Source organism: Gopherus evgoodei, chromosome 1 (genome assembly GCF_007399415.2).
Source record: "Gopherus evgoodei ecotype Sinaloan lineage chromosome 1, rGopEvg1_v1.p, whole genome shotgun sequence".
Taxonomy (NCBI): domain Eukaryota; kingdom Metazoa; phylum Chordata; order Testudines; family Testudinidae; genus Gopherus; species Gopherus evgoodei.
This window is the reverse complement of record NC_044322.1, coordinates 202,357,790-202,378,750: the sequence shown is the minus strand read 5'-3', so window position 1 is coordinate 202,378,750 and position 20,961 is coordinate 202,357,790. Positions and strand designations below refer to the sequence as shown.

Sequence of the window (20,961 nt, the reverse complement as noted above, 5' to 3'; positions counted from 1 at the left end):
TTACAAGGAAAGTGTCCTCCACTAACCCATTATTTGTATAGTTATCCCCAAGTAATAGAAAGGCATCTCACTCAGTAAAGAAAGCAACAAACAACTAACGGTCCTTTTTTCCTCAGTTTAAGGACCCTCTAATGAAACCAAATGATGATTTCCTTACTACACCCACCAAGTAATTTATAGCATTGTTTTTCATCCCCTCTTTGGGGATGAACATCAGTAAGATTGAGAACAATTTCATTTTTCATGAACACACATCAGTAGGAATGAAGTGCAGATATGACCTAAGCAATGGTGTTAAAGGGACAACTTGAAATATTATCAATTAGTGAAAAGATAGTTTCAGGAAATACATTTCAACAGACTTGCAAACTTATATTGTGGTTTGATTAAATGGCATGGAGGAAGACAATTAACACTGTATTCTCATTAAAAGATGATAGTGGACTTGCCCCTTATTTGAAACTGAAGACAATTTGAATCTCTGCTTAGAGTAAGGTGGGAGTTCTGGAAAATGCTCATAACACCATCCAGTTTGGAAGGGTGACTCCACTTGCCAAATAAACTTGTACAAAGGGCACTTGCTGCAATTACTTATACAATTTTATATATGCAAGCATATTTTCAGGAGTGTACCAAAGAGGCGGGTGCAAATATAGCCGTTTCAGAGGGATGCAGGGATAAGCAAATATACAAAATCAACGCAAGTATGTAATACAATGTCTGATAGATTCAGGGTGAATGTGTATAGTTAACCTTCTCCTCTTCCAATGTCTTAAACATACCCCCAATAGGAAGGGTTGGGGTTCTCAATAGGGTTTTGAGGCAGAGACCTTGAATGAAAAACAAACTTTCCTATCTTCCTTTTCTTGTCATCTTAGTTGTTATAGGTAATGGTAGACAAAGTTTTGTAAGAGTTCTGGTTTCTTAAGTTGGTGTCCCTTTGAACAATAGACCACAAGATTTAAGGGAATTTAATAGCTATTTTGGGGATGTTTTCCCTACCATTATAATGCACTTGTCTCCCACCCCGCAAAAAGAATATAGGTTTCTAGACTAATTCTGCTCCTCCAGAATGGACAGGAAGGAACATTTTTTTGTTAGGGCATGAAATTAGAATGACTAACATCTTAATTAACAGTGCATATTCCCTTATTTAGCTGGATCTTTCTTTAAAGCATAGGGTGTTTACTGAAATATGAGCATAACAAACAGCTACAGTAAGAGCAACTAATTTCTCAGATCTAAACCAATTAATTGCTCACAGATTGAAAGATGCACCTATGGTTAGAGAAATTTAACTGAAGAAAAAAAATTACATATAGTAGCTTTGATTTAATAGTTTTAAAAGCGTTACTGTGTATTCTACCACATTTGCAGAAATAGAACAAAGAGTTCTATCATGTGCTCCAAAGTTTCACTCCCTTAAATATTAACTTAACTTAATTTCAAGTACATACACAGAAAAGTACCCACCTTCTAAACATTCCTTCTTATTATCTAGTTTCTCATACGCCTTTGCACGTCTGAAGAGAGCTTTCACATATTTAGGATTAAGCTCAACTGCCTTTGTGCAATCTTGTGCCACTTCTTTCCATTTTTGCTGCAAGTATAAGAACAGCCTAGTTAAAAAGGTACTACTCATTCAAAGGACATTATAATAATAGCTAATTTATCTGAATTTCAGAGCCCCAGCCAAGTGATTATAGCTGTAATTCTTATGACACTGGTTCCTCCTCCTGCATGTTTTTCAGTTAGTCATGTAGGATCAGAAGCTCTGGGATAGGAAAGGAATTTCCAGGGAACCAGGCAGTTAGGCAGCACATGTAGGAGAAGACAATGAAATGGCAGGAAAGCATGTGCAATGGAGCAGAGGACTAGAACACAGGGACACAACAGATGAGACGGAAAGATGAAATCACGAGCAAAAGCAAACCATGAGATTAATTTTTTGAAGGAGTTGCTTCACAGGGATGTTATGCAATAGCGCACAGGAGTAGAGGTGGTCCTCAAGAATCTCTATTAAGGTATAGTCTACACTATAAAAAATTAGAACCCCCAAATGAGATCTCATTCTTTGCCACCTGTAAAATCAGTATTAAACCAAGACTGGTGCTTTAAAATAATCAGAAAAGGGAAACTCAACCATAACCAGTCACTGGGGTAGAACGGTTAATAAAAATGTTTCTCAAATGAAACTGCTTTATAATTACAGAGTCAAACAAGTGGTGTTAAGAAAAAAATCCATATTTATTCCTTTGCTAGCTTTCACACCAAACTCACTCAGTTTTCAACACGAGATTTTTGTAACTGCCAGAGCCCAAGTCTCTACCTGGTACTTTAAAACACAAAGCTGACCTCCACATACAGAAAGCCAGTGTTTAAGCAGCAAGACTAGTGTTTGTCTTCCTCTCCCAAGGCCTACAAGACAGACTAAAGCAAGTCAATAGAAATTAACTTTTAATCAGATCTTGAATATTTGGAGTCGGGAAGGAATTTCCCCTCAGGTCAGATTGCCTAAGACCCCAGATTTGTTGTTTTTAGGTTGAGTTTTTTGTGTCTTTTCCTCTGCAGCATGCGGCACGGGTCACTTGCTGGTTTAAACTAAAGTAAATGGTGGATTCTCTTTAACTTGAAGTCTTTAAATCATGATTTGAGAACTTCACTATCTCAGCTAGAGGCTATGAGTCTATTACAGGAGGGGGTGGGTGAGGTTCTGTGGCCTGCAATGTGCAGGAGGTCAGACTAGTTGATCACAGTGGTCCCTTCTGACCTTAGAGTCTATGAGTCGGGGGCTAGTGAATATTGAAGGTACAGGTGATGGGATTCTGCTTTCTACATGCAAGAAGGAAGGCAGCAGGCATGTGCTGGAGTTGGTGAGGCTAGAGGAAGAAGACATAGCACTTTTCGGAGTACAAACACATTTTAAAGTTCAAGCGTCATACCAGTTGTTCATGTGCAGCAGCTCTGTTCTGGTAGAAAGTAGAAAGGTCAATGTTTTTCTCGGGGGGGCATAAACTGATGGCCTCTGTGTAGCACTGAATGGCTTGCTCATATTTTCCTGCTTTAAAATACTTGTTGCCTTTGTTCTTTGCTGCTTGGGCTCTGTCAAGAGGGCTCTGAAAAAGAAAAAAAACAAGTGACTGGTCAGCCACACTTAGCCTGCAAAGTACAAAGAAGAAGAGCTACAGAGTGAGTAATAAATAAATGTGGGGAGCTGACTCCCAGTTGTGTCTCTGAACATCCTTCTTCGTGGTTTTCAGGCAAGACGCAATGCAGCCACTTTTTGCAAGTATATAACATGGCAGAACAGCTTCTAAATGGACTTCCTGACAAACCATCAACAAACAGCATGTTTCTTCTTTATAAAGCTAGACAGTTGGTGAGTGAGTTTGTTTTTTGGGTGGGGGGGAGGGAGAAGGGGTTTAGGTCACATGACTTATGAGCAACAGAAAAACAAGGAGACTGGTTTGTAAAAGCTATTTCTGTAGTTTAAATGATAGCATCAATGTGTAAAAAACAGAACAGCTGAAGAAGGAAATCTGTCCCTTACTAAAGTGCATACATTTCATTCACCTGTGCTGAATCAGTGCTATGTGAAACACACGTTGACAAAGAATATGCTGTGAAAAGTCCTATTAATCAGGAGAAGCAAAACCTGTTTAGGAAAGCAAAGTTTAATCGCTTTATACACCGGGCAAGCTGTTAACTCTTGAGAGCTTTAAGTGACCTGTTCATCTAACCTCAGGCTGAAAATGAGAACTGGCCTACCACCCTCTGTTGTTTATGGCAGAAGAAAGAGATACGGCCTTCCCAAGATGGCCTGCTTCCTCATTATATTCCCCCTCTGGCTCTGCTCTGCCAGTTGAATCACACATATTTTGAGAGAACGCCACATGGCCAGTTAGGTATGTGATCTCTCCAAAATACAGAATAAGGTGTCCCTGCCATTCTGTGTTCATAAGGAGCCTGAGTTGGAGGCCAGTCTGTTTTCAGTCTCAGATCCCATATGCCAGACAGAAACAGTTAGAAGGACAGAGTCAACAACTCATACTGCTGACTTTCCCGTCCTACTACTGTTGTTACAATTAATACTTAGATCTGGTCTACACTTAAATATAAGTTGACAGTTACAGCATTAAAGGGTGTGAAAAACCCTGAGCACCTAGCTAGGCCAACCTAACCCCTGGAGTAGACACAGCTAGGTTGATGGAAGAATGCTTCTCTCAACCTAACTACTGTTGCATGTGGCGGTGGAGTTCCTACAACAGCAGAAAAAACTCTTCGGTTGCTACAGTCTGTGTCAACCATATAGGGTTACAACAGCTTCGCTATGCCGCTATAGCACCCACAGTGTAGACATGGCCTTAGACAACTTTAATAGGCTAAAATGAAAAACGTCTTCCATTTTAATGCACGGCAACAGTCTAAGCTAGTCAGTTCCCCTTGTTGTTTGTGTGCATCTTTCACAACAATATGAAAATATTTTCAGTAATGGAAAAAAATATTTGTAAAACTGCAAAAATTGGCACAGAGGCCTTGGGGTAACTGTAGCACCTGATGCTGCTATAAACTTTTTTTAAAATTGACTAGATCTCAAACTGATAGAGCACAATGATTAATAAGTGAAATCAAAAACACAAGTTAAGACACAAAGACTATCACAATTTATTTAAAACCTATCCTTTTGGCTAGATATATGAGGTTTGAGATCCTTTGACAAGTCACCTTCATTTACCTTCATACTGCAAGAAGAGCACTTTGAATTTCCTGATTTTGTTTTTGAAAGTAAGATTTATGTCTCAGCATAATCCTGTTTTGATGTACCTTTGTAAATATTTAATTATAGGCACATGGATACATGAAAGCATGCTTCTGCTAGAGTAAAAAAAACTAGTTCTATCTCATCATATCAAAATGATCACGTTTGATTAGTTTGAAAGTTAAACTGAACCTCAGACTAATCTTTTATTGATATATAAGTGTGAATTTCCTTTCAGATGCAACTCCCACTAACTGTTTTTAGGTTTTACCATGGTTCATACTGACAAGGCATAGAAAAATATTACTGTAAGTACACAGAAAACTTAAGAAAGTAACAAAAACAGAACAATGTAATTCACTTAGTCTCTGTAGAGATCATTATTTCTCTCTTAAATCCATTAACAATGTGCAGGACATTTCTGTATTGATTTCTGATTAAGTCTCTCCAATTGCCATGATATATTTGATAGTATATAAAGAAAAAGTCTGCAGTTCTACAGAAGATTTTTTTTCTCCCCAATGAGTTATTTCCAGTAAAACAGGCAGCATTATTCAATCACCTTGACAGCATTCCCATTCTGCACAGCTTATATTTTATTAAAATTACATTCAAAAGAAAATACCAATCTATTTTAAACTTGAAAATAAAAAGAGTAGACACTGTTCAAACTCTTTGGTGATAGTAGACATACAATACATTGGACTAAACAGTCATTTAGCCTGCATTCTGTAAAATGCCAGTGTTATATCTCTGGATCCCAAATAATGACTTGTCTGATGTTTTACGTTGGCTGGGATTCCTAAATAACTGTTTGAAAAAGCAGAACTCCATTTTCTTCATAATTATAGAAGTAACATTTGAGGTAATATGGACTTGTGACAGCACCTGTTACAAACTTTTATTTCCATAGGGTTTATAACTCCCATAAAAATTGACTCTGAGCCAAACTCTGGCATGTGGACAATTTCTTCTACAATACAAATAGTAAAGGGTCCAAAATACCTCTTTGTACTACTATTACAAATTGTGATAGGAATTGTTTTGTAAATTTTAACCATAAAATCTATTGTATACTTTTGGGAAACTAAAGAGAAATATTAAAAATTGCACTTTATTCTGCATGCAGTCCTCCCTGACACACACACACTGCAAAACTCAAAAAGTTATAGAGATTAAGTCGATAAAAATGGGTCAACAGAACTACTAGGACAAAAACCTACTTTAAGAGCACCTTTACATTTGTCTACTGAGTTTACAAATTTATAACAAAATAAACAGAAGCTAGATTGTTACAACTTAACATTTGAAACATTTGCCAAGAAGTGCATATTTTAATGAATTATGTGCATATACTACCGGAAGGATAGCTTACACATTAATAGTATTTCATCTCCAAATCCGTCCTATGCTACGTGCATGGCTGGTAGTATTGCCTATAATAATCCTACCTAACTCATACAGTGCTTTTGATCAGTAAATCTTAAAGTGCTTTAACAAATGAAGTCAGTATTATTACTCTCATTTTACAGATAGAGAAACTGAGGTACTGGGAGGTGAAATGACTTGCTCAAGGTTATCCAACAGGCCAGTGGCTGAGCTGGAAACAGAAACCAGGTCTCCCAAGTCCCAGTCTGGTGCTCTAGCTACTAGGATACACTGCCTTCCTATTCAGGTTGCCCATCTCCTCTTATAAAAACCCTGTTTTCAGTTGCTTATAACTATCTATTTTACATTTCAGGTGTCTGCTTCAGGATTAAATTTTGAAATTTCAGCCAAAACAGTTCAGCCACCTGATTTGAATGTAGAGGGGACTCGAGGCAGACCATGGGGAAGAGAAAGGAATAGATTGGGACGTGGCATATGGTGAGCCTGGGACTTCAGAGGGGAGGGAGATAGAGAACTAAAGGGAGACGGGGAGGCTGAAATTGGTTGAACAAGGAGACTAGAATGTTGAACTGTGGGAAGGAGAGAGACTTGGACTGGCTGTACAAGGAGACTGAGATGGGAAACCTGAGGAGAGGAGGCTGGGACTGGGTAGGCAAGAAGAATATAACTAGGAATTCAGAATTAAAATCAATAGTGCCAGAAGAGACAATTTTTCTTCTCAGAAATGTGAACTGGCCCACATGGGTATTAACTCTGAAACTTAAAGAAGTCAATTGAAATGACTGGTGAAATAGTTCATAATGACATATAAGTACATCCAGCAAATGTAATAAACAGACATGACAACAAACAAGAACATATGCACTTAAAGCCAGGATAAAATCTATGATGCATGTATTCCATATAGGAAGCCAAGACAGGGTCTATTAAATGAAAAATTGCTCTGAGGACTTGTTTTAAAATGTTAGCAACTCAAATTGTGACACAGATTTACTTGAAAATTAATTCTTTACTCATAAACTAAGTGCAGTAAGTTGAAGGGTACATTGTTATTTACATATGGCAAAGATTTTTATTCTCTGCTCTATGTGCAAATCTTAACACAACCTTAACTATGGAGCAGTTAGGCTGCCGTTCTAACAAGACTAAATGAAGTTCATAATCCATGTACTACCAATATATGTTATAGAAAGATCCAGTGTCTGTACTATGCCATAAACTTTTATGCAGTAATTTGCAGGTGAAGGAAGGGAAACAGATGCAAAATCCCAAAATTCAAAACTTAAAGTGCATCACAGCTTCTTTAAACATCTTTAAAGGGTGTTCTTTCATTTTGGCAAATAACCGCTTTCCTTGCATGAAGAACTAGATATTTCAAAGATCTGATTTTTGCAGAGTGTAATTTAGGGTTTTGTTGTTATTATTTAAACAGTTTATCTAAGTCTTTTTATTTTTAGTTTTCATTTGGTTTACTTGTCCATGGATAGGTTTAGCAGAGCACATAAACGCTGCAAGAGAACCACGAGTGATCTGTGCTATTACACTCCCACTGATGAATAACTTTGTGGAACACAATAATTTACGCTACGTTTAAACAGAAATTAGTTTTACCTGCTGTCCCACTAGAAAGATTAGCTTTACAGTTGCTTCTTACTACTAAGCCTTCCTCTCCCTTTCCCCAACCCAATTAGCATTATGATCAGCTTTTCTAGAGGTCTCTACAAACCTAAAGCAAAAAATAGTTATACTGCCTGAATATGAAAAGGCAGTACATAGGTAAAATACTTACTGGGTATTAACAGTAATAAAAAAGGAAGATTCTTGAGCCAAGCACTGGAATCACAGCATAGCACCACCTTCACAACAAAAATATTCAGGAGGGTTGTTTGAACTATAGGATTATTTTCAACACACTGACAGAGTGCAGACTAGGGATGTAAACGGTTAATCGGTTAGCATTAGGCTTACTGTTAACCGGACCTTAACTGTTAACCCCAGCGGCTAGCCGGCTGGAACAGCCCCAGCCATGTTGGGTCGGCCAGTCAGAGGGACCCCAGCTGTGGTGGGCCAGATGGACTGGAGTTACTATTGGTTCAACAGAAGAACTGAATCTAGAATTAAGCTGTTCTGATGCAACAAAATAATTTAACTATTTCAACGTTATGGTCCAAATATGCACCAAATCAAAGCAATCTTGAACTCTGTGACCAATTATGTTACTGATTAATCTGCATCCCAATTTACCACAGATTCTAAAAGAGAAATAATGACAACTGCATTAGTACACGGAACTCCTCATGTATGAGCCTTAACTAGCTGATCTTCAAAGTAACGTGTCCGAGGAAAAATGGGAACTGCCAAGCAGCAGGGCAGACTAAGCCTGGTCTATGCTAGGAAATTAAGCTGGTATAACTATGTTGCTCAGGGGTGTGAAAAATCCTCCTGCCAACCTAGCTACTGCTTCTCAGGAAGGTGGATTTACGTACACCAGCAGGAGAACCCTCCTGTCTGTGTAGGCAGCATCTTCACTGAAGCACTACTATGGTGCAGCTGCAGTTTTAAGTGTAGACAAGCCCTAAAAAGGCTTGTCCTGAAGTCAAAAGAGTATTAAGCTTAAATAAGGATACATCAACCACTGCAGCTGCACTGCTGTAGCACTTTAGTGTAGACTCTACCTATTCTGACAAGAGGGATTCTCTCGGCACAGGTACTCCACCTCGCTGGGAGGCGGTAGCTAGGTTGACTGAAGAATTCTTCCATCGACCTAGCACTGTCTATGCCAGAGGTCACCAAAGCTATGTCTCTCGGGGGTGGACTTTTCACACTCCTGAGAACTGTACCTACGCCAATTTAAGTCCCAGGGTAGACCTCCCCTAAAACAGGGCAGACACCAGGCCCTTGTAAAGGGGTTTACAAGAAAATGAGATGGCACTTCAGAAAATAACTGGGTTTTCAAATGAACAAAAAAGCAATATAGAAGAATGCAACATGCAAGAATGTATGAGATCTAGATCAGTGGTTCTCAAGATGCAGAGGTGGTACATGAACTCATCTAGGAGGGCAAAAAAAATGATTAGGGGGCTGGAGCACATGATTTATGAGGAGAGGCTGAGGGAACTGGGATTATTTAGTCTGAAGAAGAGAAGAAAGGGGATGGGGGGATTTGATAGCTGCTTTCAACTACCTGAAAGGGGGTTCCAAAGAGAATGGATCTAGACTGTTCTCAGTGGTACCAGATGACAGGGCAAGGAGTAATGGTCTCAAGTTGCAGTGGGGAAGGTTTAGGTTGGATATTAGGAAAAGCTTTTTCACTCAGAGAGTGGTGAAGCACTGGAATGTGTTACCTAGGGAGGTGGTGGAATCCCCTTCCTTAGAGGTTTACGGTCAGGCTTGAGAAAGCCCTGGTTGGGATGATTTAGTTGGGAATTTGTCCTATTTTGAGCAGGGGGTTGGACTAGATGACCTCCTGAGGTCCCTTCCAACCCTGATATTCTATGATTTGCCTAGTTTTACAACAGGCTGCATAAAAAGCACTAGCGAAGTCAGTACCAACTAAAATTTCATACAGACAATGACTTGTTTATACTGCTCTATATACTATACACTGAAATGAGAGTACAATTTTTTATTCCAATTGATTTATTTTATGATTATATTTTTACCATATAATTATAAAATAAGCAATTTCTCAGTAATAGTGTGCTGTGACACACTTCTATTTTTATGTCTGATTTTGTAAGCAAGTAGTTTTTAAGAAAGGTGAAATTTAGGGTATGCAAGACGAATCAGACTCTTGAATGGGGTACAGTAGTCTGGACTGGTTGAGAACCACTGATCTAGATTACACAAAGTTACACAACAAGCTTCTGCCACCCATAAACATACATTGCCCATTTCGACTGTATAAATATACTACAGATTCTAATTTGTACATTTGGGATTAAATCTGGACTGATTTCAAAGACAAATCTATGATACAAGAACAAGGCATTACAGCAGTGGTTCTCAAACTTTTGTGATCCCTTTCACATAGCAAGCCTCTGAGTGTGACCCCCTCTAATAAATTAAAAACACTTTTTAATATATTTAACTCCATCATAAATGCTGGAGGCAAAGCGGGGTTTGGGGTGGCGGTTGACAGCTCATGACCCCCCACGTAATAACCTCATGACCCTCTGAGGGGTCCCAACTCCCCGTTTGAGAACCCCTGCATTACAGTAATTCCAATAATCACTAATTTTTCAGTCAAATTAAAGGCTTGTACATTTAAAGCTTTGTAAAAGGTTATGCTGCTTCACATGGGTGATAGTCAACCTGTACAATTCAATGCTGCAAGAAGCTAGTTCGTAAAATACTGTGGTGGCTGCAGGTAAAAGTGATATTGTTAATTTTATGACAAAAATATGTATAGCTGTCAGGTTAAATGTAGCAAAATCTTATGCTTCATAAGCTATTTTTCCACCAGGATCTCAGAAGAAATTCCAGAAAAGCAGCAGTACGGCCAGTCTACTGCTGGCACCATGTTGTGTGTTGATGGACTATGTACGTACCTGGGTACGGCAAATCTGATTACCTTTGCTCTACCTCTTCTGCAAATTTACCAAATGGTTTCAGTTTCAGAATCTTTTCCAATTACTTTGCAAGGACACCCTTCAAGGAACTATGGATCATGTAGATGATCAAAACATACATAAAAAAACGTGTACAGCTCTAGCAGTAAGAAATTTCTTTAGCAGAGGTATCTGAAAAAAAGTTTGAGATTCTAAAGAGAATCTAACAGTTGCAAATTGGGAGGTGCTCAGTATTTTCATAGAATCATCATAGGGTTAGAAGACACCACAAGGGTCATCTAGTCTAACACCCATAATCCCCACGTTTTCCATATATAAAAGATTTAACTCCTACTTCAAGTAAAAGAGTCAACACAACAATAGCAGCAGAGCCATTGTAGGCCCTCTATATTAAGATAACAAGTGGATTTGAAAACAGTTTTAGACATCAACACTTAGATTCATGTATCAGAGGGGTAGCCGTGTTAGTCTGGATCTGTAAAAGCACCAAAGAGTCCTGTGGCACGTTACAGACTAACAGACGTATTGGAGCAGGAGCAGGAGCTTTCATGGGTGAATACCCACTTCGTCGGATGCATGCAGTGGAAATTTCCAGAGCCAGCTATAAATATGCAGGCAAGAATCAGGCTAGAGATAACTAGGTTAGTTCAATCAGGGAGGGTGAGGCACTTTTCTAGCAGTAGAGGTGTGAACACCAAGGGAGGAGAAACTGCTTTTGTAGTTGGCTAGCCATTCACAGTCTTTGTTTAATCCCTGGATTCATGTTATCTGCATTCATCAACAAGTGGGTTTGCCACTTAAAGTTTTGACATCTAAGACTTTAAATGACTAAATATATTTGTCAATTATATCATTAGATCAGTAATCAAAAGGATCTATGACAAACACTGCACCAAATGCATTTGTCAATTAGATTGACATTTCTCCTAAAGTGGTCATCAGTGAAATAGTTGTCATTTAACTAAAATCTAAGAATGGGTTTAAACCACCCATTGAGATAATGGGACAACTCAAAAATGTTTTTCCACTGTCTGCACACTTGGGAGAGCAATAGTGTCGGTTTGAACATCTATATATTTTTTTCATAACAACAAGCTAGAAAGAGTTTATTTTTAAATGCAGGCTTAAGATCTACACTAGGGGAACTTTTATACCGATATAACTGCATCTACACTAGTGCTTTTACCAGCATAACTATGTTGGAGAAAACCCCACATTATCACCCAACATAGCTATCATGGCAAAGCTTTCTAGTGCAGATCTATTTTCAGATGCTGGAGAGTCCTTTCGATGATGAAAATATTCTACAACTATCTCAAAGTAAACAAAAACAGTTATGGTTAATGTAAATAAATCAAAATTTAACACTAAGAAACTTACAAAGTAGTCCACATCTTACATTTTGCTATAATTTAGAAGTCAATTTTCAAATGTCAAAATTCAGGAATTTGCTAGAGAAAAAAAGATCACAACCAACCAACTCACTGATTTACTTGAAAATTCTCAATGTTTATTCTGCATACAGTCAGTGTAAGTTTGGAGATCCTACCTACTCATACATATAGATTTAATCTTTGCTTTGAATGCAAATCTCAATAACTGACTATGGATCAGATATGCTGGCTTCATATTTAAAGAAACTAAGATTTTGCTCCTGATCCTATGCTCATTTCTATTCTATTCTACCCAGTACTTCAGAATAAGATGTGTCCCCAAACCAGAGCCAACAGCTACAATTTCCCTTTGCATTTTAGTCTCAGAAGCAATTTGCACGTACATATTTATTGTTTTAGAAACAAGATACATTTATGGAGCAATAATGTATTTCCAGATCCAAATACTTGTAGATAATTCATACTGCATGATGGGATTCTCTCAATCACACTCATATTCCTTCTCAAAACTGATTTATTAGCACTGGGAGGCAGCCAAATTAGTGTTTCATAACAAGCCACTGAAAAGACAAAATAAATAAAGGAAACATGAACTAAACAAGCAAAGGGGTCCTGAAAACTAAAAGTTGACCATTTAAGTTAATAATCTAAACATGAAAGCTAGCTGTACACTAATACTAGGTAACACTACCAAGTTAAGGCAGGATGATGCAGACATTCACACTCTCCCCCCCCAGCCGCCCCCACCAAGAACATAAAGACTGCCAAATCCCCATAATAAGGTGCCGATTCTCTTCTCATACCAGTGTAAACCCACCGCTTTCAGCGTGCTACTCCACACTGACATCAGCAGGAGCGAGACTAAGTCCACACTACAAATTACTTCAGTATTAATTACGTCACTAAAGATTGTGAATAATCCACAGCCCCGAGCAATGTAAATTATACTGCCCTAAGAGCCAGTGTGGACAGTGCTATGTCAGTGAGAGAGCTTCTCCCACCGACAAAACTACCGCCTCTCACAGAGGCGGGAATTACTGTGGCTACATGTACACTGCAGCACTTATACCAGCACAGCTGCCTGATTCAGCTGTGACACTGTAACACTTGTGGAGATGCTTTAAGGGCCGATGGGAGAGGGCTTAATAATGCCTGCCTCTGCGATAGCTATAGTGCTGTCTATCTACACCATCACTTAGGTCATGTAACTTAGGCCTTGTCTATGCTACAGGGGAGAAGAGGAGATTGATCTAAGTTACACAATTTCAGCTATATGAATAACGTAGCTGAAGTCAACATACTTATATCTACTTACCATGGGGTCCACATTATGTGATGTTGACTGGGGATGCTCTCCTCTTGACTCCCCTTGCACTTCAGGCGGAAGACAGGAGTCGAGGGGAGAACAATCAGCGGTCGATTTAGTGGGTCTTCCTTAGACCCGCTAAATTGCCCACCGAAGCATCGGTAAGAGAGGACAAGGCCTTACATCACTCAAGGGTGTGGATTATTCACACCCCTGAGCCATGTAAATTATACCGAAGTAACCTTTGCTGAAGACAAGGTCTAAACCGATGGCAAGGCTCCTGAGCTCAGAGGCCTTCACCTTAAGCGCTGCTGCAGAGCAAAGTCGCTCCCCCACCCCGGGGCAGGTGTCAGGCTGGGCAGCTACCGACAGACACGCGGACTCGTCCATTCGCCCCCTCGGGCCACGCGCTTTGCCCTGCCAAAAACCACGAGCGCAAAAACCGGTCCCGGGAGTGTGGCCAACTCCCAGGGCGGCTCCTCGCCCCGCCCGGGCTGCCCGGCGGAGAGCGGGACTCAGCACGGGGCTGGGGGAGGGGGAACCGGGGCTGCGACCCCGTCCCGGCCCCGATGACCCGAGACACGCCCCGCCCCCTCACCATCTCCTCGTGCCCGGGCCTGTCGGGCTGGGTGCCCCCGGGGGCGGCGGGGCCCGGGCTAGCCCTTCCCTCCGGCGTCTTCCTCTCGCTCGGCCCCTTCCCGCGCGCCGGGCGCCGCCGCCGGGCCCACAGGTAGAGCGCGCCGGCCCCGAGCAGCAGCGGCGCCCCCAGCGCCAGGGCCACCTGCCAGCGCGGCAGCCCCGAGCCGGAGCCGCCGCCGCCTCCCCCCACCGCAGCAGCGGCCTCCACGGGCTTCGAGGCGGCCATGATCCCCGCTCCGCTCGCAGCGCCAGCCGGGGGCAGGGCGGAGGGAGCGAGAGAGGGGTCACCGGAAACCCGCCGCATGCCGGGAAGGGGTCAAGGGGAAGCACTTCCATGCGCCGCGCGGCCGGGCTCGTCGCAGACAAGGAGCGGCAGCGCCAACTGCCGGCGGAGCTGGGTAAGTGCAGTGCCAGCCCCTCCCCCGGGGCTCAGCCACAGAAGCGGCGGCGCCACCTGCCGGCGGAGAGAGGTAAGTGCAGTGGTTCCTTCCTAGGAGCTAAGCAGGGAGAGCAGGGAGCACCCGGCTGCTACTAGCATGAGTGCGTCCTGCAGGGCGTGGATGCTAACGCAGTGTGCCAGCCCCAAGCGTTCAACATCGGAATCTGGCCTCCAAGCTCAGGAGGTTTCCTTAAAAACAAAGGGTGCTGGGTCCTGTTTATTTGCCTTCTGTCTTGTGAGCCTTTTCAAGCTACTCTGCGCAGCCCTGAACACTAGAAATGTACTGCATTGTTGTTGTTTATAAATGAAAGCAGAGGGTCTCTTTAAATCACATGACACCAGGAGCTGGGGCTTTCAGGCAAATCCCAAATAGCACAAGATGTGTGATAAAATCACAAAAATTGGCAACCTTGTGCAATGAGACTTCAGTTGTATTGAGATAGATCCTGAAAGGTGCTGAGCGATTCCCACTCCTATTGAAGTCAAAGGGGGCATTTTTCACATCTTTAATTTTAATTCATATGAGATCAATGGGGCTGTTTAAATGATAAAAGTTAAGAGTATGAGGTAACCCCAAATATTTAAAAAATAATGCTTCAGTCATCAAAATTATAGAATTGTCTTAAACAACAATAAATTGGGGTGTGTGTGGGGGGAGGATGTTATTTGCCTTCTGGCTTTTGAGCCTTTAAGTACACTCTGATCGCATTTTCAAACTATTCTCTACAACTGTGGAGCATGGAAACTGAGCTTTTCCTTAAATAAAAGCTGTGATTCTCCTGTATTTATATAATATTATATAACTCAGAGGTTCATCCCTAATTTACGTCACTGGTGTGAGGTCCATCAGGGGCCAGACACCACTGAAGGATCAGATGTCTGAGAGCTCTACTCTGCCATGCCCTCTCCCCAGCCCCAATTACAACCAGCCCTGTCACACCCCTCCTTCTTCTTATGGCTGGGCCATGGCTGACATAGGAGACAGTTTTGGCATCTCCACCAGCTTTACAATAGCAGAGAGTTCCCTAGTTCATAAGGGAATTCTCCACTGGCTTTGCCAGCCATTTTATGGCAACTTTGCACTGCTTACTTAGCACTAAGACGTTTTAGCAAACTGGAGAAGATGGCCAGTGCTCAGAGAAATCGCTTACAAAAATTGTTCCTAGCTTTTCAGCAGCCTCTCCCTCAACTATTTCCTATCTTCAAACAACAGAAAGAGATAGCTGCAGCTATTTTTTTGCATGGCACCTTCTGTAACATACTGTACGCCATGTTACCCCCCGTACCCACCTATTCAACACTGTTATATGATTATGATACATTTTGTACAAAATATGCCTTGTGAGGTATCATTTGGAAAGTTATAATCTGTTGAGCATTACTATCCTGTTGAAATGCATGTATCCTCTTCATATATGAAGTTATGAGATTTTGCTATATATTTTGGTTACTGAAATAGGTTGAGAGTCTGGGAAATGCCCACAGATTAGCAACTCAGAGATAACAAAAGAGTGACCAGCACGCAACTAGGTGTTAAGTGACCATCACCAGCTATTTTTGAGCAGGGGAGTTTAAACAAGACAGTTGCTCGAGCATGTACACTATCAGGGTGGCCTAATCCCATGACACAGAATAGATTTTTCTAGCACCTGGAGAAAAGTATAAATGAGGCACAGTGATATCACCACAGAGCTGCTTTCTCGTCCCCCATCTCTACACCTGGAAGTAAGATTGTTTGGAAGACAAAGAGAAGTCTCCTTGAACTGGGGGGAAGGGATAAACCTAACTAGAAAGCTGTCTCTAGTTAATATGAACGGTGAACTGAAAACTGCCTGCAACATCCAGAGAAAAATTGTTTGATTGAAATCTTGCTTAGCCTGATAAAGTTTAGGATTTAGAATGCATGTTCATTTTTTATTTCTTATGTAACCAAGTCTGACCTTTATGCCTACCACTTATAATCGCTTAACATCTATCTTTATTTAGTTAATAAACTTATTTTGAGGTTTAATCTAAACTAACGAGTTGGTTTAAAGCAGGGGTTCTCAAACTGGGGGTCAGGACTCCTGAGGGGGTCATGAGGTTATCATGTGGGGGTTTGCGAGCTGTCAGCCTCCACCCCAAAGCCTGCTTTGCCTCCAGTATTTATAATGGTGTTAAATATATAAAAAGGTGTTTTAATTTATAAGGGGAGGGGGTCGCACTAAAAGGCTTGCTATGTGAAAGGGGTCACCAGTACAGAAGTTTGAGAATCAGTGGTTTAAAGAGCTTGGGGGCTCTGCCCAGATTACAGAGGCTAGGGCATGTCCAGTACCCTTGAAGGAGTGGCAAACTAATAAATGGGCTTACATTGATCAAGATGCACATTTCTGGGGTGTAAGGCTGGGTGGGGTTGGGAAATTTGCCGGTGTCTCCCTATATACAGTTTATGTGGCTTGGGAGAGCCTTCATGCAACTTAGCTGGGTGTGCCTCTGCACGCTGATGGCTGAGTGAACAGAGCCTGGAGGGGTTTGCAGTTCACTGGCATAGCAGTGTAAGAGGCAGTGTGGGCAGGAGAGTTAAAGGGGACACGGGTTCTACAGTCTGAATTGTACTCCGGGGCATGTCACACCTTCCCCTGAGAAAGGTGCCATTGGTGCGGTCACTGACTTGAAAGGAGCACTCACCTGAAAAGAAAAGTTTGCTGCTGATGCTGTTGATTCTGCATGTTTGATGAAAGAACTCAGTCGAGGGAGAAAAGGGGGTTTGATTGTTACTGCTTCTTTCTTGTCTAAAACATTCAGTGGAGGAAGAAAAACCTTTGTGGTCGAGGAGGACGAGGAAAAGGAGGAAGAAGTTTCCTTGTCTGGAGTTCTTAATGGTGGGAGGGGAGCAGATGCCATAGATGATAATGAAACTGGTGATTGCTTGCTTGACTCTCTCAGGGGTGAGAGATGACCATTAGTCATGGATGATGATGGTACTTGCCTGCTTGGAGGTCTGACTGGTGGGAGTGGAGAGTTTGCCATTGCTGCCTCTGTTTGCTCACCTGGAGCACTCACCTAAGGGCAAATAGGAAAGTTTGGTCTGTTATTATTTTTTGCTCAGCTGTACTAAGCATTTTGCACCCCGCAGTAACTTGTTGGCTTTCTTTATAGGTGGGAAAGAAATGAGATATTTACAGAACTTTGATCATTATTCCAAATAAAAGTGCCAACGATTACAAAGATCAAAGAATGTTAAGGTTGCAAAGTGAAACACTTGAAAGTCTGGTGATACCAAAATGAAGGTTGCACATGCAACCGTTATTCTTCCCCCATGTGCTGATGCTTTATGACACTTATTGACAGGATCACCATGATAGGGTATTACCCCTCTCCATTTTTCCCTGACCAGGCATTAACCACTGTTTCTTTTCTTCTCCATTCTTTTCTTTCCTACTAAAACATTGGCCAACATACTCATGCTTTGTCTTTCCCTTCGTGATTCTATAGACAAGAAAACTGGCTGGACTCTCACTGAAAAGGAGTAGGTTCCTCATTAGAAGCTGGCACTAAACACCTTGAACCAAGTATGCACTGGCATATAGACATAAAAACAATACTAGTTGCCAACTCATGGCGTGCTTGAGCAGCACAGAATTTGCCCCTTACCTCCCCGCTTCCCAGTACATGCAGAGACATCCCTGTGGTAGGCAGAGAAGAATTTAGACTGATTTCTCCCTCCTCATAATGAGAAAAGCTTATGCCTGAGACAGAGATGCCAAGGGTTGGCTGTCCTTATGAGAGAGGTTTACAGCCCCAAAGAGTGAGATTCAAGGCCAAAGACTGGGACTTTCCAAGTGGTGTGTTAGGTCATTGCTTAAGACAGGGACTCTCATCTTTGGTCCTTGGTGACATCCAATAGTCCAGGTTTTTAATCCAACCAGCACTTAATAGTTTGTTTTAAAATGTACACTGCTTAATATTGCATATAAAACACTTAAATATCCTAGTTCATATTAGTCTAGAGCACATGAGAATTCAATGCAAACCAGTGGATTTTAGTAAAAACAATTATTTGCTGGTTGGAGCAAAAACCTGGATGGTTGGAGATCCCTGCGGACCAGAATTAATAAGCTCTGGTTTAGGCACAAAGTCAGTGGACAGAACAAGAGAGATATTAAAAAATTAACTGTTTTTATATAAACCTAACAAAAAAGCAAACATTATTTTGCATATCATCTTGTCTTAGTGATCATCCATTTGGAAAACACTTTACAGTATAAATATTATTTGGTTTATATACTATTGCTCATATTATAACCATAGGAAACTCAAATAATTAGATTCCAAAATAAATTAATGAAAATGAAACATGACCAAACAATACATTAAATTAATGTAAAAATAAATAAAACAATTAAATTGAATTTAATTAATTTGAAGCTAACAAACCATCAAAAAATTCCACATTTCTTTTAATATCTAATTTGGTTTTGCGTTTTATTCATGTGCTTTGTTATATTGCATGTGGCCTCCTTTGCTATTTTCATAACTTCTTTTGGTAGCTCAAACTTGAAACATGGCTCAGGATTTGCACCTTAGAAACTAACACATTTATTTGAGCATAAGCTTTCGTGGTGCCACAAGTACTCCTGTTCTTTTTGCGGATAACACGGCCACTACTCTGAAACTTATTCTTTTGAACAACACTGAACACATTCCCCACTCCCGCATTTGAGTGGGGTAAAATTAAGATGTCTAGCAACCCTGGACAATATTGGGAAATTGAGAAGATCACTAGTGTTTTTGACATTTCTAAGATAGGCCCATACAGTGTCCATCCTGTATTGCACATTAGTGTTATCTGGGTCAGTCTGGAGTTCTGCCTCATCCCATCTTATGATCTTATGCATAAGATCACTTTTTGAATTTAAGATCAACCCAGGATCTATCCTGTCCCTTCCCCAAGGACCTGCCCCGCTAACTCCATTCCCTACTCCCTCTGTTGCTCACTTTCCCCCACCCTCACACACTTTCACCGGGCTAGGGCAGGGAGTTGGGGTGTGGGAGGAGTGCAGGCTCTGGGCTGAGGCCAAAGGGTTCAGAGTATGGAAAGGGGGTCCGGGCTGAGCCTGGGGCAGGGGTGCAGGAAGGGTGCAGGCTCTGGGAAGGAGTTTGGGTGCAGGAAGGGGCTCCGAGCTGGGACAAGGGATTGGGGTGTGGGAGGAGGTGAGGGTGTGGGCTCTGGGAGGGAGTTTGGGTGCAGGAGGGGGCTCCAGGCTGGGGCAGGGGATTGGGGTGTGGGCTCTGGGAGGGAGTTTGGGTGCAGGAGGGGCTCTGGACTGGGGTGCAGGAGGGGATGTGAGGTGTAGGCTCTGGCTGGGAGGCACTTACCACAGGGAACTCCTGGGTGGTGGTGCAGCGGGACTATGGCAGGCGCCCTGCCTGCCCTGGCCCCTTGCCTCTCCCACCAGCACCTACTCTGCAGCTCCCATTGGCTGGGAACTGTGGCCAATGGGAGGTGAGGGGGCAGCACTTGTGGGCATGGGCAGCGCGCGGAGACCTTTCCCCAGGGCTGCAAACACGGAGACCTCCCCCTGGGGACCACAAGTGCTGCCCCCGCATTGGCCACAGTTCCTGGAACAAAGGGAGTTTCGAAGTCGGGGGAAAGAGGGGCAGCAGCAGCGTGTGCAGCCACCTCCCCCTCCCCCCCAGGCCACAAAGACATGCCAGCCACTTCTGAGAGTGGCATGGGGCCAGGGCAGGCAGGGTGCCTGCCATAGCCCCACTGCGCCACTGGACTTTTAGCAGCCAGAGATTAGGATCAACTGGAAGAGGCTCCAGGATGAACCAGTTGATCGCAGTCTACCAGCTGATGGTCACTGCCATACAAGCTAAGGGATATCTGATTTCTGCAGTAACTGGTAATCAATAAACTCCTGTTATAACTTCTCTATCTCAGGCGGAGAGAGATTGAACATGTGCTGATATCTACCAACAAAGTGCTCAACGTATTTAGAAGTGCAGTTTTCTTTCATACCAAAGTTCAGAAATGCTACCATGTTTAACATTTCATCATTCAAAATAGCTTCTCCCGTGCATACTTGGCATAGGCTCAGAATGCTCTGGCTGCACAAAAGAACTTCTGTTTTGCAATCAGGGGTGCCATTTCAGATTGGGGGGGGCACAACTTTGTGATTCGTGAGGCTACTTAGACACTTGAAAACTCTATATTTTTGGCATATAACTTAGCAATTAGCTGACAGGAACATTGTATCTAATTCCTATATACAAGAAAGAAAATTAAATAAATATTAGACCCACTCAGCTCTAATACTAACATGTTCTGACATCTTGTGGTAAGTCACTTAAGGGACACTGGTTAGGTTTAAAATTTTAATGTATTTTCTTACTTTGTTACTAATTCTGCAGAGAGAGAGATCCCGTCAGGACTCCTGGGTTCTATCCCAGCTTTGGGAGGGGAGTGGGGTCTAGTGGGG

At 41.9% G+C, this 20,961-nt stretch overlaps 2 protein-coding genes across 4 annotated transcripts in view; one reads left to right on the top strand and one right to left on the bottom strand.

The window, feature by feature from the left end:
• Positions 1-20,961, bottom strand: part of TOMM70 (translocase of outer mitochondrial membrane 70) — a 44,442-nt gene that overhangs the window by 17,824 nt on the left and 5,657 nt on the right. The window contains exons 2-4 of one of the 2 annotated variants that reach the window (XM_030582961.1): positions 17,165-17,539; positions 2,943-3,116; positions 1,474-1,600 (exon numbers count right to left, since the gene is read on the bottom strand). In XM_030582961.1, the coding sequence (XP_030438821.1) occupies positions 1,474-1,600; positions 2,943-3,116; positions 17,165-17,539 (676 nt within the window). Of the gene's footprint in view, positions 1-1,473; positions 1,601-2,942; positions 3,117-14,017; positions 14,300-17,164; positions 17,540-20,961 lie in introns of those variants that run through there. The other variant, XM_030582971.1, reaches the window with a different exon arrangement.
• LNP1 (leukemia NUP98 fusion partner 1) overlaps positions 14,283-20,961 on the top strand; it is a 38,845-nt gene continuing 32,166 nt past the window's right edge. The window contains exon 1 of one of the 2 annotated variants that reach the window (XM_030582993.1): positions 14,283-14,456. In XM_030582993.1, coding sequence (XP_030438853.1) covers positions 14,283-14,456 — 174 coding nt within the window. Of the gene's footprint in view, positions 14,529-20,961 lie in introns of both variants that reach the window. The other variant, XM_030582982.1, reaches the window with a different exon arrangement.